Raw genomic sequence first — 19,089 nt, forward strand, 5'->3', positions numbered from 1 at the left:
GTACAGATTTCTGTTGATTGCTATTGAACGCCCACTTCATTCACTTTAGTGAATCAGAGATGGACAGCAGGGATTTACAGTAGCGACACACGATCTCTCTTTTGGGGAGTTTGCTGAACACAAAAGGATTATGCTGAACGTCGAGATAAAGGTGTATCTTTGTCATGTGGAGTTTTATTCTGCGTAAAAGAAGCGGATACTGAAAGTTTTCATATCATTTCGGGAGAATGCAGGAGTCAGTGCCGAATGTGGGTTTTCTTACTAAAGCATGCGCCGTTGTCGGATTTCTCAGTGGGATCCACATCATCGTTACATTGTTATTTTATTTAACAGAATCGGGAGGTACTAGATACACGACATACCTGCAAATGTCATCAGACTTTCCTGATTTAACAACTTTACAAGGTCGCCGAGCAGCCGCACTGGAGTTAATAAGACAGTACACAAACGGATCAATAGAAATAAATCTAAATAAACTGTTCTCTAATGCAAGTGACATTAAAGATTACGCAGAGGAAAGCAAAGTACTAGAGGCATGTCCTGAGACGTCACCACTTTTGTGTAAGTTTACCTGAACACACTGAATTATTTGTCCATACATTTTTCTGCCTCGAGATTTCCACTTTCTCGAGCCTTTTTTTTTTTTTACTCCATTCAATATTTCCCATGGTGTGTTAATTTTAAATATCAATTCGTATTGACCTTTTGTGCAGATATAACTCTTTTTTTTATATGAAATACTATCTAAAGTTAAAAACTCCTTCCACAACATATCTGTTTGAAATATATAATAGGCTGTTTGATGGCTTTTCATCCAAATATAAAGCGTAAAACCATTATGAAACACAAAACATCTACTGAAACAACAACAATGGACAGGCTCAATACACAAAAATAATATATTGTAAATAGCCTATTATATAATATATAAATGTATCACTACAGTTTTGGCCAAAAGAAATTGTAATTTTGTGACAACCTGCCCCAGCCTGAAATTTGTGAAAAATACCCTTGTCCTAAGAACACAGTTCAACCTGTTGGTTAATATCTGCCTTCATTATACAGTTTGATACTTGTGGAAGAGTAAAAGAGAAAGCTGGAGAGAGAGAGAATGGAAATTTGCTCATTTAACTTAGAAAGTGAACTGTTGTTGCATGAGAGAGGTCTTCCTCACCCTTGTGGGAATTACAAATCTTTAAAAAATGTATTATCATTATATGCAATGTGTATTATAACATTAATTAATTAATTATTATTTTACAATCAGGAGTATATTTTTTGGGGTTACTCATTTGATCGATGAATTTTAAAACAGAAATTTTAAACATGTTAACTTCTTCACAAGGCATGTTTTTTGAATAACTTCATATAGACAAAAAATGTGTGTCTCATCATTGGCCCTTGCATATATACTCTCTCCACCTTTCCCCTTCTGTCAGGCACTCCTTCACTTTTTCTCTCCCTGTTTCCCTTGTAGTGGGTCCAATGCTGATTGATTTTTCTCAGCAATTGCATTTGGATATGGTGCGTAAAGAGAATCCAATGCTGTTTATGGGCGGCAAGTATAAACCCAGAAATTGTGTGGCTCTTCAAAAAGTGGCAATAATCATCCCATTCAGAAACAGAGATGACCACCTTAAGTACTGGCTCCACTTCCTTCACCCAGTCCTACAGAGACAGCAGCTTGATTACAGAGTTTATGTCATAGAACAGGTAACACACTCACAGACAACACGTTTACTCCATCTTATACTCAGGAACAGGGGTGAAAACAGATATGCTGTCCTGAGATAAACTCAAGATTGATAGATAGATAGATAGATAGATAGATAGATAGATAGATAGATAGATAGATAGATAGATAGATAGATAGATAGATTAAACAGACAGACTGACAGACAGATAGATAGAGAAAAGACAGACAGGTAGGTAGACATACTGACAGACAGACAGACAGATAGAGAAAAGACAGACAGGTAGGTAGACAGACAGACAGGCAAATAGTTTAGATAGATAGACAGACGGACGGACGGACAGATAGATAGATAGATAGATTGAATGGACGGACGGACATATAGATAGATAATCAATACAAAAATGAGGCTATAACAAGGATATTCAGGAGACATTCACCTTGTCTTATGGAAATCAACAACTTTGGCTTTGCATAGAAAACAGGCTTGGTTTAACATTCGACTTTGACATATACTATGCTATTTTTTTCACTGTTTATGTGCATAGTGAAAAAGAAAAAACAACCAAACTAACACCTGTTTCTCTTAGCTTGTGTGGGTGTCTATGTGTTAGCCCTTCTCATTATGACATTGATACATAGCAATGAGACAGATTAGAGTACATCAATTAAATTTGTACCTAACTTGGGCTCTTTACTGGTCTTGTGGAGCCTTTGGTGCTGGGTCAAGTCATGATACTGGGGTTTGGTGGGGTAATCAGAGCTCCAAAATTAAAGTTAATTGCAGTAGCTGGTTGTTCACTTTAATAGCATTATCAGCTCAAATTCAACTGTTTCAAATGATACATATTCAGTGTCTATAAGTTTTGATGAGTCACTGTCAGATATATGATTATGCTATGTTTGCTACCTATATGTTTTTGTGTAACAATAGGTACCTTCTGTACTCATTTTGCCCTCCTTACACAGTCTGTTCACCTTGAACAAGGAAAATCAGCATGCAAAGGGCCTTGCAGACTAAGGAGATGCTGACTGATGCTGATTTGCTTATTGTTTTTTTTGTGTGTGTGTTTATTTATGCATGTATTGGGATGTAGGAAGAATCGCTTGCTTAAAATTATTCTTATTTATTGATTGACTGTAGATTGACTGTGGTTCTCAAGCTGATAGGAAAACGAAAGGCTGGAAAAGCATGACCCATTAAGGGCACTGCTATTGAATATTTATGTTGGCTTGACAAAGCTAACATACTGTTATTGTACCAGCTGGAGTTAGAGTTTTTCAAAATCCCTAACCTGACACCTACATTTTTAAAAGTAAAACCAAATTTGGTGTAGACCTTCAGCCTGATATACAGTACTGTATACAGGCCCTTCAAGCTTCAAATCTCTCTTCAAACTGCCCAAATACTCTACACGAGGCCTATACAACTCTCACACTTTAAAATAACAAACTGAACTATTAAATTAAAAGTTTGTTTAGACAGAATTTGTTTGCTTTGTTGTTTTCAAATATTCATTGCATATTACAGTACATGTGCAGCCTCCAATTTTTGTGAATATTAATTTAATATGAACTTGAGTTATGTTTAACTTCTGGACATGTACATTTTCTGCTCAAGTGTCAATCATGGGTTTCCCCTGTTTTTACCATCTGAGTCATGAGAGTTACTTTACATTAAACATGTTTTCATTGTCCTGCTTGTTTAGAATGGAGATGTCACTTTCAACAGAGCAAAACTGCTCAATGTGGGGTATGTTGAGGGACTAAAGGAATACGATTATGACTGCTTCGTCTTTAGTGACGTAGACATCGTACCTATGGACGACCGCAACCTCTACAAGTGCTCCAGTCAGCCACGCCACCTCTCTGTGTCTATGGACAAATTCGGCTTCAGGTAGGATGAAGCCTTACCCACAGATTTATATAATGTAATTCAATTTAAAGGTCAATCACACCTTGTTTCTTGAGTGGATATTTATTAGAGTAGGTTTCATTATAAGTTCCACCATTCAGTTAAAATCTACCTTCATTATATACAGTTCTGCAAAAAAAAGCATTTGCCCCATTCTGAATTTTATTTATATCTTATGCTAAATTGTTTCAAAAATTCAAACAAAATCTAACAAAACAAAGGTAATCTGAGTAAAAACAAAATACAGTTTTTAAATGATAATGTTATTTATTGAAGCAAAAAAGTTATCCAATACCATCTGTGCCTGTGTGAAAAAGTATTTGCCCCTTATTTACTAAATCACAACATATATGAAACTGCATTCATAATGGTGTTCGGCTGGACTAGACACACCCAGGCCTGATTACTGCCAGCCCTGTTCAATCAAATCAACACCTAAATATAACTTTTTCAGCAGCAATCTTGGTTAAAATGTCTCACCCAGTAGCACACTAGGTCGAAATAAATTCCAGAAATGATGGGGAAAAAGGTGATTGAAATACAACAGCCTGGGAAGGGTTACAAAGCTATTTCAAAGGCTCTGGGACTCCAAAGAACCACTGTGAGGGAGGGGGCCTGGGTAGCTCAGCAAGTATTGACACTGACTACCACCCCTGAAGTCACGAGTTTGAATCCTTAGCGTGATGAGTGACTCCAGCCAGGTCTCCTAATCAACCAAATTGGCCCGGTTGCTTGGGAGGGTAGTCCCATGGGGTAACCTCCTCGTAGTCACTATAATGTGTGGTTCTCGCTCTCGGTGGGGAGTGTGGTGAGTTGTGCGTGGATGCTACGGAGAATAGCATGAAGCCTCCACATGTGCTATGTCTCCATAGAAATGCTCTCAACAAGCCACCTGATAAGATGCACAAATTTACGATCTCAGACGCGGAGGCAACTGAGAGTCATCCTTCACCACCCAGATTGAAGGCGAGTCACTACGCCACCACAAGAACTTAGAGCGCATTGGGAATTGGGCATTCCAAATTGGGCAGAAAAAGAGGAGAACAACAGTGAGAGGCATTATCTCCAAATGAAGAAAACTTGAAACAGTATTGAACCTTCCCAGAAGTGGCTGACTTTCCATTCCACCAAGAGCAGAGCGACGACTCATCCAGGAAGTCACAAAAAAGCCATAGGACATTTCTCCAAAATATATTTCCATAAACAAATGACCTTGAAATAAAGCACAGGTGTCAATTCCAAAGCTTATACAGATTTCAAATATAATTTTTACTGACTGTAATGCTAATATGATGACTCATAGTGATATGATTTATTCCTTTTTATAAAGATCAAGACTTAGATGCAAGTGTTTGTGTGCAAACTTGAAATACAGAGAAGGAGAGTTAATGTAATATAACCTGATCTGACCTGAACTGTTCAAAAGTAAACAGCCAACCAAAGACAATACATGCAAAGCCACACTGCATTTACACAATCTAACATTATCGGTGTGCTCCATTTTTATTCCTTTGTAAATACAGTATATTAATGTGCCTAATGCTGCATTAAAAAGGTCTATTTAATTGCACCTTTTGTGGTACATATGTCACCCCAGACACAGATTCTGTGCCGCCACTACAGTGTAAATGCGCTCCATTATATTAACCAGCAAACATTTTTCAAATGAAAACAAGTTAAAGTACAGTAGAGTGGTCAATTGCTAAACTTTGAATGAGCACACCACTCTGAATTATTATTATGTGAATTACTATGGTTCTAAACAGCGGCTTTTTAAAGTTTTTAAAATGCACTTGAATGTAGGGCTTTTGAAAGTTGGTTTTGTCTAGGGACAAAAAAAACTATGCAAATAATCTACCAGTGTAGCTAGCTTTGCAATTATACATTTTCAGTCACTACACTGCATTCAAATGTTTTTTCTGCCACAAGTGTGAACTGACCCAGTGCAAATCACGTGTCCAGCTGCGATTATATAAAATCCACTTGTTTCTTCAGGTGGCAGAAGAGTCACAGGAATTTATTTGAGAACTTGTTGAAAAGAACATACACTGTAAATATAGCAGAAAAGATATATTGAATAAATGAGTTTAAAGGTGCACTCAGTAAGTTTTTCCACATTAAAAAAAGTTTACTCCTAAAGAAATTAATAGTAATTAAAAATAATAATAATATATATATATATATATATATATATATATATATATATATATATATATATATTATCATAATGACTCACTTTAGACAAAGTCTCTAGTCAAGTTAGTAACGTTATACAAGCTGTTTTATTCTACATTATCCTCATGGGGGCTGCCATGTGAGAATCACATGACCAGCCGAATACTTTTCCCTTAATCTCAGTAACTGCCCTGTTATTTTACACTTTCACTAGTTAATTAAATTCATACAATCGTCGGAACATGGTTATGGAGCAATGTCGGCGTTCGGAAGTTGTGACTGCATGGAACCTGATGGCGGATCAGTGGAGTGATTTGCATCCTTGTCAAGAAACACGAGATGTGTATCAAACGGACTATGGTGTGTCTGAGATTTTTTCGATCACGGAGAAAGAAGGAATGAAACAGAGGAGCCAATTGACTAAATCTACTGTGAAGGATGTGGAAGAAATGTTACTCAAGGATGCGACGACATCCACGATAAGTGATTATAGAACTTTTGGATCAATGAAAGGTTTGCATATGGCTCACCTCAACGTCAGAAGTCTTCTTCCAAAGATAAGTGAACTACGTTATTTATGTCAAGAATCTAAAGTGGCGTTGTTCAGTTGCAGTGAAACATGGCTTGATGATTCTATATTGGATGCAGAGATTCAAATTGACAATTATTGTTTGTTCAGACGAGATCGAAATCGGAAAGGAGGTGGTGTGTGTGCATATATAAGGTCAGATTTGGTGTGTAATGAGAGAAGAGATTTTATAAACTCTACAGTGGAGGCGATTTGGCTTGAACTTTTGTTGCCAAAGAGTAAATCGATTTTGGTTGGTATTTGCTATCGTCCTCCGGATCAGAGTGATTTTTATGAGAGTCTGGTTGAGGTTTTAAATATGTCAAATTATGTTTTAGGTCAAGAATTGCTTATTTTGGGCGATTTAAATACAGATATGTTGAAGAAAGATTCATCAGTGTTTAAGCAGTTCAGTTCATTTTGTAAATCATATGCATTGAAACAAATTATCAGTGACCAAACCAGAATTACTTCTAAAAGCAGTACAATTATTGATGTTATATTGGTTTCAGACATTTCTAGGATATATAAAAGTGGTGTTTGGGAGCTTGGTTTAAGTGATCATAATATGGTATATGTATTTAGGAAATTAAAGAGAGAGGCTATAAGTCATCATAATACATTAAAAATTAGATCGCTTAAAAGATAAAGTCCACAAATTTTTGTTGAAGAACTTAGCAAGGCTAATTGGAAAGAAGTGATGCAGTTTGATGATGTGGATATAGTTTGGGACGGGTTTAAAAAGAGATTTGTGCAAGTTCTGAATAAAGCTGCACCTTGCAAAGAAATAAGAATCAAACAAAGAACAGAACCCTGGATGACAGATAGTATTTTAAAAGATATAAAGGAACGCAATAATAGTTTAAAACCTTTCAAAAAAGATGGAAATAATGATAATTATAACAAATTTAAAAGTAAAAGAAATGATATAAGATGCAAGATTAAAGAGGCTAAAAAAATGTTTTTGACGAATGAAATTAGTGAAGCTAAACAAGACTCTAAAAAACTATGGAGAATCTTGAGTTGTTTAGGCTATCGGCAAAAGGTTAAAAGTAAAGATTCAAGAATCAGTCTCAAAATTAATGGTCAATTGATGACAGATCAGAAAAAAATAGCAAATTGTTTTAATGAGTTTTTTACTACGGTGGGCGAAAATTTAGTAAAAGAGCTTCCAGCACAATCAGACTTATATGATGATAATTTGGTTAAAGAATATTATGATAATTGTGGTGTTGCCTTAGGAGGTTTTTCATTTAATAAAGTAAAAGAGATGACAGTTTCTAAGAAACTAAGTGAATTGAAGAGCAATAAAGCCACAGGGTTGGATAATATTCCGGCTAAGTTTATTAAAGACGCTGCTAATTTTATAACTCCTATGGTTACTCATATTTTAAATCTCTCTATCTGCCAGAATAAGGTACCGGCTGAATTTAAACAAGCTAAAATTTTTCCCCTTTTTAAAAAAGGGAGTAGGCTAGAGTGTAATAATTATAGGCCTGTGTCAATCCTGTCTTCGTTATCTAAAATTTTAGAAAAAATATTATTTGACCAAATTGAAGAATATATTTCCAAATTTAATATTTTATATGAATTTCAATCTGGTTTTAGAAGGATGCATTCCACAGAGACAACTATTCTATATTTGACAGATTATATAAAGAAAGGAATAGATAAAGGTAAATTAAGTGGGATGGTATTGCTCGATTTACGAAAAGCCTTCGACACAGTTGACCATAGTATTCTGTTGTTAAAATTACATGCTATGGGTTTCGACTCCAATTCATGTAAATGGATCAAATCCTATCTTACGAATAGGTGTCAAATGGTCGATATAAATGAGTGTGCTCAGACTCTTTGCCGATCTCTTGTGGAGTACCACAAGGTAGTGTATTAGGGCCCTTACTTTTTTTAATTTATATAAATGATTTAAAGATGGCCTGTTCTAGCCACTTATCTTTATATGCCACAAAAATAAATAATGTATAATATCTCAAAAACCAAACCAGCACAAACGTTCATTTTTGCGCCACAAATCAGCACAAACAATTGGTATAGATTTCATCCATCCATCCATCCATCCATCCATCGTCAACCGCTTATCCTGTGTACAGGGTGGTATAGATTTGGTAATGATTTAATTGTATGGGGTGCCAACTTCACAGAAGCTTGAAACCTCAAAATATTAATTTAATACTACATTTGTTTTTAATTCATACATGTAAAAATGTATGCTTGATCTTATAACTAAATATAATTTATGATTATTTGTTATTTTTTAATATGTGTCATTATGTATCAATCCTAAAGTAGAAAACCAAGTCCTATTTATTTGCTAATTTGTGTAGCTATTATAAAATAACTATAGCTATAAAATAAGTACTTTGTTTCAAAGCTGTTGTTCCCATTATGCACTGGTTTTTAATAATTAATGAGCTTGCATTATTTACTGTTTTCAAGTTTATATACACACTTTTTGCTGTTGATTTTGTTGTTATTTTTCTAAAGTCTAAAGTCTAAAGTTCATTTTCTACTCAAAATTAATTTGTAAGTATGTGCGTGTACATGCTCTTAATTAATTTAACGTGTTATTAATGAAAATTCAAAATGTGGAATATTCTAGTAAAATTTGTATTTAACTTTTACTAAGCATATTTAAATGCATGTACATCAAATTTGTAAGTAAAAGTTACATAAATGACTCTGTGGCAGGGCGGAGGGCGTATTAGGCTAATTATGCCTCCGTGAGGGTTAAAGGTCGACTGCAGGGGATCATGTGGGAGAGTGAGTGATCTTTTACTGACATGTCCGTCGTGTGTGTTTGTTGTCTTTTAAGTTTATCATTAAATCTATTATTTATATTGAAAAGCCGGTTCTCGCCTCCTCCTTTCCATTGATCCCTTTACAGACTCTCTCACTTCAATTAATAATATGTCATGAAAGTACATTTTACTTAATTTTATGCCATTAGAATTTGCTTAATATATATGTGCAAAAACTTGCAAACTAAACATTAAGTAAATCTAACTAATTTTTTTCAGTGGTGCTCAGATTATTTGGTTACTCTTAAAATTTTAGTTAATATTGAAATCTCTGAATTTGTAACATTGTAGATCTCTTACATACAGTATGAGTTTACTTGAATCTTTTTCTCAGGAAAGAGCAGCATATTCTGTACTCCATATATTTAATCTCATTGCTGCCAAGAAGAAACTTGAGGTTATTATTATATATTATAAGAGGTTTATTTTATTATTGTTCTTTATTATGGGCAATGCATCTGTAAGGACAAGCCAACTCAGGAGTTTGAGATTAACCCAGATGCGGTGCCCGAACAGGTAACTTAAATTTAACACAGGGTCACAGGTGAGTCACTTTCATAAAAATGAGAAGGTTTGTATTTGTAAGTTCCTTAAGTCATGTTTCCATTACATTCAGAGAGGTTCGTTGTCTAACAGGCAAGTTTCAGAAAGGTGATATGCAGTAAACTCAGGTTTCACAAAGTCATTTTTCTGGTATATCCAGAACAGACCATTGACAATCAGATAAGTAGTTTTCCACTGCTGCAGAGAAAGAGGGAAGTCCAAGGTACCTTTCAACAAGGATAGATGCTGACCTAGAGTGAGAGTAAGGTTTAAGTGCAAGTCTTAACAAGGTGTGCTTGGTTAAAACTTGGGCGAGTGAGAGCGGGTGACTGACATGAGGCAGAGCCCGGTGCGCTCGTGAACAAATGCCCCCCCAAAGGGTAGACTCCTTGAGGCCTGGGAGGTGGCCACAGAGCAAGGTTACCACAGGATATTCTCAGGTATGCCTTATTCTCAGAATTCTCAGAGTCAATTATCTCATATATCCAGAACAGTTAGTTAGTAAGTAGTAAATAGAAAACATGATATTTACTGGGAAAATTCTTCATCAAATAATAACTTAACATCCAACTATTTAGAATAATTTTGGGTTCAGAATTAGGAGTAAGAAAGGGTTCATATCCATAGTATCAGTAGTAAGAAATATACAATCTCAAAATTCCCTCAGGAGTGTAGTGTCAGAGTATGATAATGTCTAACTGAATCAATTAATTTAATCAGCTTCAAGTCATTTTTATTTGTATAGCGCCTTTCACAACACACTCGTTTCAAAGCAGCTTTACAGAAAATCATGCATTAACAGAAAATGAAACAGTAATATCTATAATGCCAGCGAGCAAGCCGAAGGCGACTGTGGCAAGGAACACAAAACTCCATAAGATGTTGGTTAATTAATAAAAATAACCTTGGGAGAAACCAGACTCACTGTGGGGAGCCAGTTCCCCTCTGGCTAACATCATGAATATAATGCCAATATTACTTATGTATAGTGCAAGTCATGGTTTAAAATGATTAAACTAAGTGTTAAGCGTCATTTGGCTTGGAGCTAAACGCTTGCTCTCACGTCTTTAAAATAGTTCTAGCAGAAACTGACAACAATATCAAAGGCATTTTCTGTAAAGTGTTAGTATTCTCACAGTTTCATTTTTTTTTTCACAACAATGTTTATTTAACAAAAAAAATACAGCCTTTCCTCTCTTTAAAATGCATCAGAATCTGAAGCATGTTATTGGAAGTATGTAGCTGCATACATACTGTGGCTTTTTGGAAGCTAATAGCTAGGGGACTACCTAGTGACTCATGTTTTCCTCCAAGGGAAATTGTTCTTTTTCAGCTAAAGGTTAAAGTGAGGTATAGAGTTAAATGTCAATATAAGTTGCAATGAAACACTATAGCTACTGAAAATACTTAGGGTTAGGGGCTTATTAAAATCTCTAATTCTAAGTATTAAACTTGCATGTGTAACCCGTTCTGCACCGTTTGTTTTTAAGCAAAACATAATCTACTCACTACAATTGTACAGAGTGGTTATCTGAGTTACATTAGCCTTTCTGTCAGCTCGAACCAGTCTGGCCATTCTCTGTTGACCTCTCTCATCAACAAGGCGGTTCCATCCGCAGAACTGCCAATCACTGGATGTTATTTGGTTTTGGCACTATGAGTAAACTTTAGAGACTGTTGTGTGTGAAAATCCCAGATCAGCAGCTACAGAAATTCTCAAACCAGCCCATCTGGCACCAACCAGACAATCATGCCAATGTCGAAATCACTAAGATCACATTTTTCCCCATTCTGATGGTTGATGTGAACATTAATGTGTGCATGTGTGTGTATTATAATGTGGCATCAAGATGTGGTTATCAATAAGTATTAAGTCTTTGATGTCTTTTATATTTTTGTTTGAATACAGGTTACCGTATAAACAGTATTTTGGAGGTGTATCTGCAATGAGTAAACAGCAATTTCAACGGATCAATGGCTTTCCCAATAACTACTGGGGCTGGGGAGGAGAGGATGATGACATCTTTAACAGGTGAAGAGAACAGAAAACGTAACTGTGTAATGACAGTTTTGGAGTCCTGTTTTATGTGAGGCTAGTAATGTGAAATTAAATTTGTGTTGGTTTCAAAATTGGGTTGTTTGGCACAAACAGTTTTACAATTTTACATATAAATTTTTCTATCAACATTAAGGTTTTAGGTCCAATTTATAAATGTAAAGGGAAAATATAAATTAAGTTGCTGTAAGTGCTCTCTTTTTTTATTTACGTTGTTTTGTTGTGTTCATATTTTTTAATATTTATTTTAAAATTTAGAAGTACAAATATTCCATGTAGTCTGTAAAACATTTGCATGCATAATCAGTAGCGGTTTTAATCACCATGTAAACCCATGCAATTGCGTGAGGCCCCCAGACTTCGGCTCAGCAAAAACCACTTGAGGGGTGACACGATGTTCTGTGTATAAGCGTGAATACGCTGCTGTCAGTGCTTCGTTAGAGAGCCGCAGGATTTGGGTCAGTTTTTCAAGTAGAAAAATATAAAGGACTTCCAAACTTTTTTCGCCCATGAGTTAGGGGCCGTTCACAACAAATGTGTTTTGTGTGTGCATCTGCTCTGTTTTTCCATTGTTTTCCTATGTAAACACATGCTGGACGAACATCCTTGACTGCTGCACTATGTCTCGCTGTTTCTTCAGTGTCTCATGTAGGACCGGCACATTTTTAGTCACGGTGTCAAGTAAAAAATTATTTCCGGTCAGAAAAACGCACGTTGCGATGTCTGCATGTCTAGATTGTTTTTAGCTCAGGTGTCACAAAGATTTAAATTCAGTTTGCAAAGAAGTGACTGTTTTAACATTATTCCAGATTGTTGTATGTTTACTGTTACTGTTATGAATGTTGCCTACGATGCTTACATAAAATACAGCCTTTTTCAACATGATGAACAATACTTTCTCCTGGATCTTATATTCTGATGCTGTAGTGTAAAGTAAATAAGACAGAAAAATATTTCTCTCTCGAAGGCTCGCAGACTTGAGTGAAATTTAAGATTACATTTATTTGATGAATATAAAACAGAAATGTAATGTCTCTCTTTGGCGTAAGCCCTGTCTGGCGGTCCAAAGAAGTTGTACTCGGAACGGTCATATCCTGCCGGAAATAGGAGGCAGGGGCGAGGAGCCTACCCCCCATGCAGGACGGGACACAACTGGTGGTGGTAGGGTGGTGGAGGTTGCAGTGTTAACACTGAAACATGTGATATTGTGAGAAGACTTATAAAGCAATGGCTTAAATGTGATTGGCTAGGAGTTACTTAGCTAATGGTACGATGATGTACAGCTGCTAGTCTTCCCGCTATTATTTATTATTTATTACTATCGTATAAACAATCCTCAAAGTAATAATTCTGTATCATACTGTATTATAATGAAAAACTGGACAACAATTAATAATTGTTGGGTTATAATAATCATAAATAACCACTAAATTCCAAAACGTTAGTGAGTGAAGTAGTAGATTTTGCACACCCTGTTCATAAAAGAAAAGAAGTGTAAAAATGACAGTGTTTTGTAAAAATATATTTTAGGCACATATATATATCATTGTATCGTCGAAATGGAAAACATGCATTTATTATCTTGAACTAGAATTTTATTTAATTAAAAATGTTGAATGTACTTGGCTACAACAGCTGATAGGATGAACTTATTGATTTAATTTTATGTAAACGGGTTGGTTGGTGGTTCAGTGCCTCAGAAATTGTAAACCCGCCGCTGTGCATAATAATTCGGAAAGAATTAGCTAAATGCTATTTAAAATAGTTTTAGGTGGAGAATAGAATGTGCATGGCATGTCAACTTTCCAAAAGTATTTCATGTCAACTACTTGCTTTTTTAATAAGTTTATGAGTGTTCTTCGTTTTGAAGGCTGCATTATCGAGGCATGAAGATATCAAGGCCAAGTGGAGACATTGGTAAATGCAGAATGATTCAGCACAAGAGAGACAAGAAAAATGAGCCAAACCCACAGAGGTAAGCTCTTTATTCCATTGGCCGGTCCCCACAATGTTGCTGCACTGTGGGAAGTGGGAACCTCCAATTGTTACCCTAAAGAGCTATTTCTACCTGATCTAACCCTTAAAATGTGTTTAGTTGGTGTTACCTTAAGTATTTAAGGAATATTCTGGGTTCAATACAAGTTAAGCTCAATTGATAGCATTTGTGGCATAATGTTCATTACAACAAAAAAATATTTTGACCAGGAGGGATGAGTCGAAATAATTTTTTGTGATAATCAACATTATGCCAGAAATGCTATCGATTGAGCTTAACTTATATTGAACCCAGAATATTCCTTTAAGGGTTGATGCAGTGAGGTTAAATAATATGAAGCACATTTTTTTCATCGTGATTTTAGGTTTTACAATCCCTATACACTGCTTGGCCAAAATAAAATGTGGATATAAATAATGGTTATGATCTGAGGTCGCTTCAATTGGTCAGATCTTGGCTCAGCAATGTTATGCAGCAATACAATTAAGTCAGCTGACTACCTGAATGTACTGAATGACCAGGTTATCCCATCAATGGATTTTTTCTTCCCTGATGGAACGGGCATATTCCAGTATGACAATGCCAAGATTCATCAGGTTTAAATTGTGAAAAAGTGGTTCAGGGAGCATGAGGAATCTTCTTCACACATGAATTGGCCACCACAGAGTCTTGACCTTAACCCCAACGAAAATCTTTGGGATGTGCTTGAGAAGACTTTACGGAGTGGTTCGACTCTCCCATCATCAATACAAGATCTCATCCAAAAATGAATACAAATTTGGACAGAAAACATTTTGTGACGTTGCATAAGGTTGTCGAAACAATGCCACGGAAAATGCGTGCCGTAATCAAACCTAAAGGCGGTGTTGATGGCGGGAGAGTCTAACCTCTGTAAAGTCTTCTCCAGCACATCCCAAAGATTTTCAATGGGGTTAAGGTCATGACTCTGAATCTTGAAATGGTCGTCCTGGATTATGCCTATGCAGTCAGGGAAGAAGAAAATCAGTTGATTAGGTAGTCAGCGATTTTTTTTTTATTTTTATTGGCCGGGCAGTGTATTTGTACTGGACAACCTGACCCAGAGAAACATACAGTACCTTTACTTAGCTGTATGAATGAGAGAATACCATAGACTTCTGTTGTTTTTATATAAAGCTAATTATAAACACTATAGGCTAACCCTGTCCCCAAAAGAAAACTAAATGAAGTTCTAAAGCTTTATATCTCTGTTCTATAGATTTAAGAGAATTACTCACACACGAATGACAATGAACAACGATGGAATCAAATCACTTGTGTATAAAGTTATCGATATAAAGAAAGATCTACTCTACACTAAAATAACAGTGGACATCGGCAAGCCATGAAACGTCTAGAGTTCAGAAGAAACATTTAGCTTGCAGCAACTCTTCAAGGAACCACCACAAAATGAACTGTCAACTAAGAATTCTCAAATTATTGAACAACACAGAAAACATTATTCTTTTTTCCTAAGAAAAGCTGTTTTCCTGAGCATGCAATGACAGGTGTTTAAAGTTCTTTAAAAAAAGGTGAAGGATATATGGATATATATATATATATACTGTATACAGTACTGTGTAAAGGTCTTAGACACATAAGATGCTTCACAAAAACTTTTGTCTTAAGATAGTTATTTATATTTTCAGCTTTAGTGTGTCAATAGAAAATATACATTTTATACTCCCAAACATTTCTTTTGCAAATAGAATAGAAGAAAAGGGAGCCCTTCAACAGATGGCATGGTCCCCACAGATCCCCCCACTGAACATTGAGTCCGTGTGGGATTACAAGTAGAGACAGAAGCAATTGAGACAGCCGAAATAGATGGAAGAACTGTTGCAAATTGAAGCTTGGAACATCCCATCTGCCATCAACTAAGAAAAAACGTGTCCAGGTGTACGTAGGAGAATTTGTTCTGTTTTGAAGGCAATGGCGTTAATTGATAAATAAAAACTATTTATGGCATTATTTTTCCCAAGTGCCTAAAACATTTATACAGGTGTGTGTGTGTGTGTGTGTGTGTGTGTGTGTGTGTGAGCGTGTATTTATCACTTTGTGGGGACCAAATGTCCCCATAAGGATAGTAAAACCCGAAATTTTTGACCTTGTGGGGACATTTTGTTTGTCCCCATGAGGAAAACATCTTATAAATCACACTAAATTATGTTTTTTGAAAATGTAAAAATGCAGAAAGTTTTCTGTGAGGGTTAGGTTTAGGGGTAGGGTTAGGTTTAGGGGATAGAATATAAAGTTTGTACAGTATAAAAACCATTATGTCTATGGAAAGTCCCCATAAAACATGGAAACACAACATGTGTGTGTGTGTGTGTGTGTGTGTGTGTGTGTGTGTGTGTGTGTGTGTGTGTGTGTGTGTGTGTGTGTGTGTGTGTGTGTGTGTGTGTGTGTGTGTGTGCGCGCGCGGACTTATGGACTTAAGCATTCGTCTTCCTGAAAAGCATGTGAATTGCCTGATCTACACGTTATTTCTCATCTACATAAATTGTGGTTCACAATATCTTTTATTTTCAAAAGAAAGAGGATATTCAACAACAACTAAAAAACATACATATATTGATTGTATCAAGAAAGGTTACATAAACCAGACCTGAAAAAACCTAAATAGCGATTTGGCTATTTGTTAACACTATCCAATGGCCTGCACGGCCAAAGGGATGTCTTTAAAAAGAAAAATAGTTTCAGTGAAAGAGCAAGTTATTCATTTTGAAAAAGATTACAAGGACAGTCAAAGACTGATGAATCAGTCACAATAAGGAAAATGCATTTAGAAATAATAGAGTCAGTTATGATTTCAAGTTTACTTTAAGCTCAAATCAAGCCTTGTAAATCTTATAAAAAGTAACTGGCAAAGAACCAAACATCAAGGAATAACTGACTACTGTAAATGTTGCACAAGTTCAAAGACTAAGTGCCTTTAAAATGTGATACAAACTTGTTTCCTCTATGATTGTTTTAAATTTACTTAATACAATATTTTGGTAGATATATACAGTATCAGTTGTTTAACTGTCTGTCCAACTTTACATTATGTTACTGTATTATTAAAAACAATCGGGTAATATTAAAGAAAAACATGTGCTTATACATTGGTGTTGTTATTCCACTGTAATTAAATGCATTACAATGTAATATGTGTAACACTGTCACTACTGTAAAGTGTTATCTGATTGTTTTCAATATTATTTTGATTGGTGGAGGTTGAGTGATGTGTACTCTTTAAGTAACAAAACAAATCTCACTGTGATGGGAGAGTATTGGTCTTGAAAGCATTAAAATAGAATGTTCAGACAGATGTTATAAACTATTACTTGGTAATATTTGTTAAGAAAGATATACTTATAAATCCCTGTAATATGACAGTGCTGCCACATTAGAAGGTTTGTGTTTTTTCCAATAACCCTGAAATAAATCAAACCCAAAACACGTATACTTATATATTTGCATAATTTTACATATAATTCAGTGTATTTATTTTAATGCTTGTTAAAACAGTTTCAGTGCTGTTTATTTTCCTGTGGGCTTGTCTTTATTGCAACCATGGCAGTGAATGAACTTATGGGCAGAGACATTTGTATTGAACAAACCCAGATACTAGAATTGACTGTCTTGTAAACCGATGCTGCAAAGACGCATTATAAGTCAAACTACAGCCGAGAGATTTTCTGAATCTTTTGACCCTAGTTCTTTTATTGATTGTAGTGATGCTGAATATTTTCTTCAGTCTTTTAATAATCATTGTCTGTCTGTTTTAAATAATGTTGCTCCTCTGAAATGTAAAAGCACATTCCCTAAGAATCCTTGCCCTTGGGTGAATGAAGAAATAATGTCTTTCAGGAGAAAGTGCCGTAAAGTTGAACGTTTGTGGAAATCCACAAGTCTGGAAGTGCATAGACTGCATTTGAAGGAGCTTATCACATTGCTAAATGTTATGATAAAACTGGCCAGGTCGGTCTATTTTGCTAATCTTGTAACTCTGAACAAGAAAAATACTAAAGTCCTGTTTGATACTATATCTAAGATTGTCTCTCCCCTTGCTCCTTTAGTGCCTGTGCACTCAATGACTGATTGTAACAGGTTTTTACACGTTTTTGTAAACAAAGTGCAAGATATTAGAGCTACTATAAACCCATCTCTTGAGATCATATCCTGTGGTGTAGCTGCCTCATACTCTTGGGATAATTTTTCACCCGTCACTCGAGAGGATATTAAGGGTTTATTAAGTAAAGTGAAACCATCATCAAGTCCACTCGATGTATTACCGACTTCATTGCTATTAAATGTGTTTGATTTAGTTGGACCGTATATTGTTAGATTGATTAACCTTTCCCTTTTAACTGGTTCTGTGCCTAGCCATTTTAAACAAGCAGTTGTCAGCCCCATACTAAAGAAACCTAATTTGGATTCTTTTGAACCAACTAACTACAGGCCTATATCTAAACTGCCTTTTTTATCTAAAATCCTTGAGAGAGTGGTGGCGGGGCAGTTGTTTTCATTTCTTGAAGGAAAAAATTTATTTGATAAATTTCAGTCAGGATTTCGTAAATACCATTCAACTGAGACTGCGCTTCTTAAAGTATCAAGTGCCATCTTGATGGCTGCTGACTCTGGACAATACACTGTGCTGATTTTACTTGACCTATCGTCTGCATTTGATACATTGGACCATACAGTATTGATAAATCGGCTACGCAATGAAATGGGGTTTTCTGGCTCTGTTCTAAAATGGTTCACTTCTTACTTGAGTGATAGATCTTTTTGTGTGTCTGTAAATAACATTTTGTCAGAAATGACCCCTCTTACATATGGAGTTCCTCAGGGCTCTGTTTTAGGTCCTATTTTGTTTTTATTGTATATTAGCCCTCTTGGTGATATAATTCGTAATTTTAAAAATGTGTCTTATCACTTTTACGCGGATGACATTCAGTTGTACTGCTCATTCAAAAGAGTCGGAGTTTGGTATATTAACTGATTTATTGGAATGCCTGTCATGCATTAAGACTTGGTTATACAACAATTATTTACAACTGAATACAAAAAAGACTGAAACTTTGATCATTGCTCCAGAACAAAAAGTACCCCAAATCAAACAACACCTCGGTTCCTTGGACTCATCCGTCCAGTTGAGCCTAAGAAACCTTGGTGTTCAGTTCGACCAATCAATGTCTCTGGATGGTCATTCTAGACAGTTGGTCAGAAACTGTTTTTATCATTTGAGAAATATCTCTAAACTGAGAACAATACTACCCAAAGCTACCATGGAGTTGATCATTCATGCTTTTATTTCG

At 35.6% G+C, this 19,089-nt stretch overlaps 1 protein-coding gene across 1 annotated transcript; it reads left to right on the top strand.

The window, feature by feature from the left end:
* Window positions 1–60: 60 nt before the first annotated feature.
* On the top strand, window positions 61–17,559 carry LOC127643469 (beta-1,4-galactosyltransferase 1-like). The gene is made up of 6 exons (XM_052126258.1): window positions 61–561; window positions 1,478–1,713; window positions 3,403–3,590; window positions 11,623–11,745; window positions 13,640–13,744; window positions 15,003–17,559. The coding sequence occupies exons 1-6, from the start codon at window positions 228–230 to the stop codon at window positions 15,130–15,132; spliced, it is 1,116 nt and encodes a 371-aa protein (XP_051982218.1). The 5' UTR covers window positions 61–227; the 3' UTR covers window positions 15,133–17,559.
* Window positions 17,560–19,089: the final 1,530 nt, after the last annotated feature.

Source organism: Xyrauchen texanus, chromosome 5 (genome assembly GCF_025860055.1).
Source record: "Xyrauchen texanus isolate HMW12.3.18 chromosome 5, RBS_HiC_50CHRs, whole genome shotgun sequence".
In the NCBI taxonomy this organism is placed as follows: Eukaryota; Metazoa; Chordata; class Actinopteri; order Cypriniformes; family Catostomidae; genus Xyrauchen; species Xyrauchen texanus.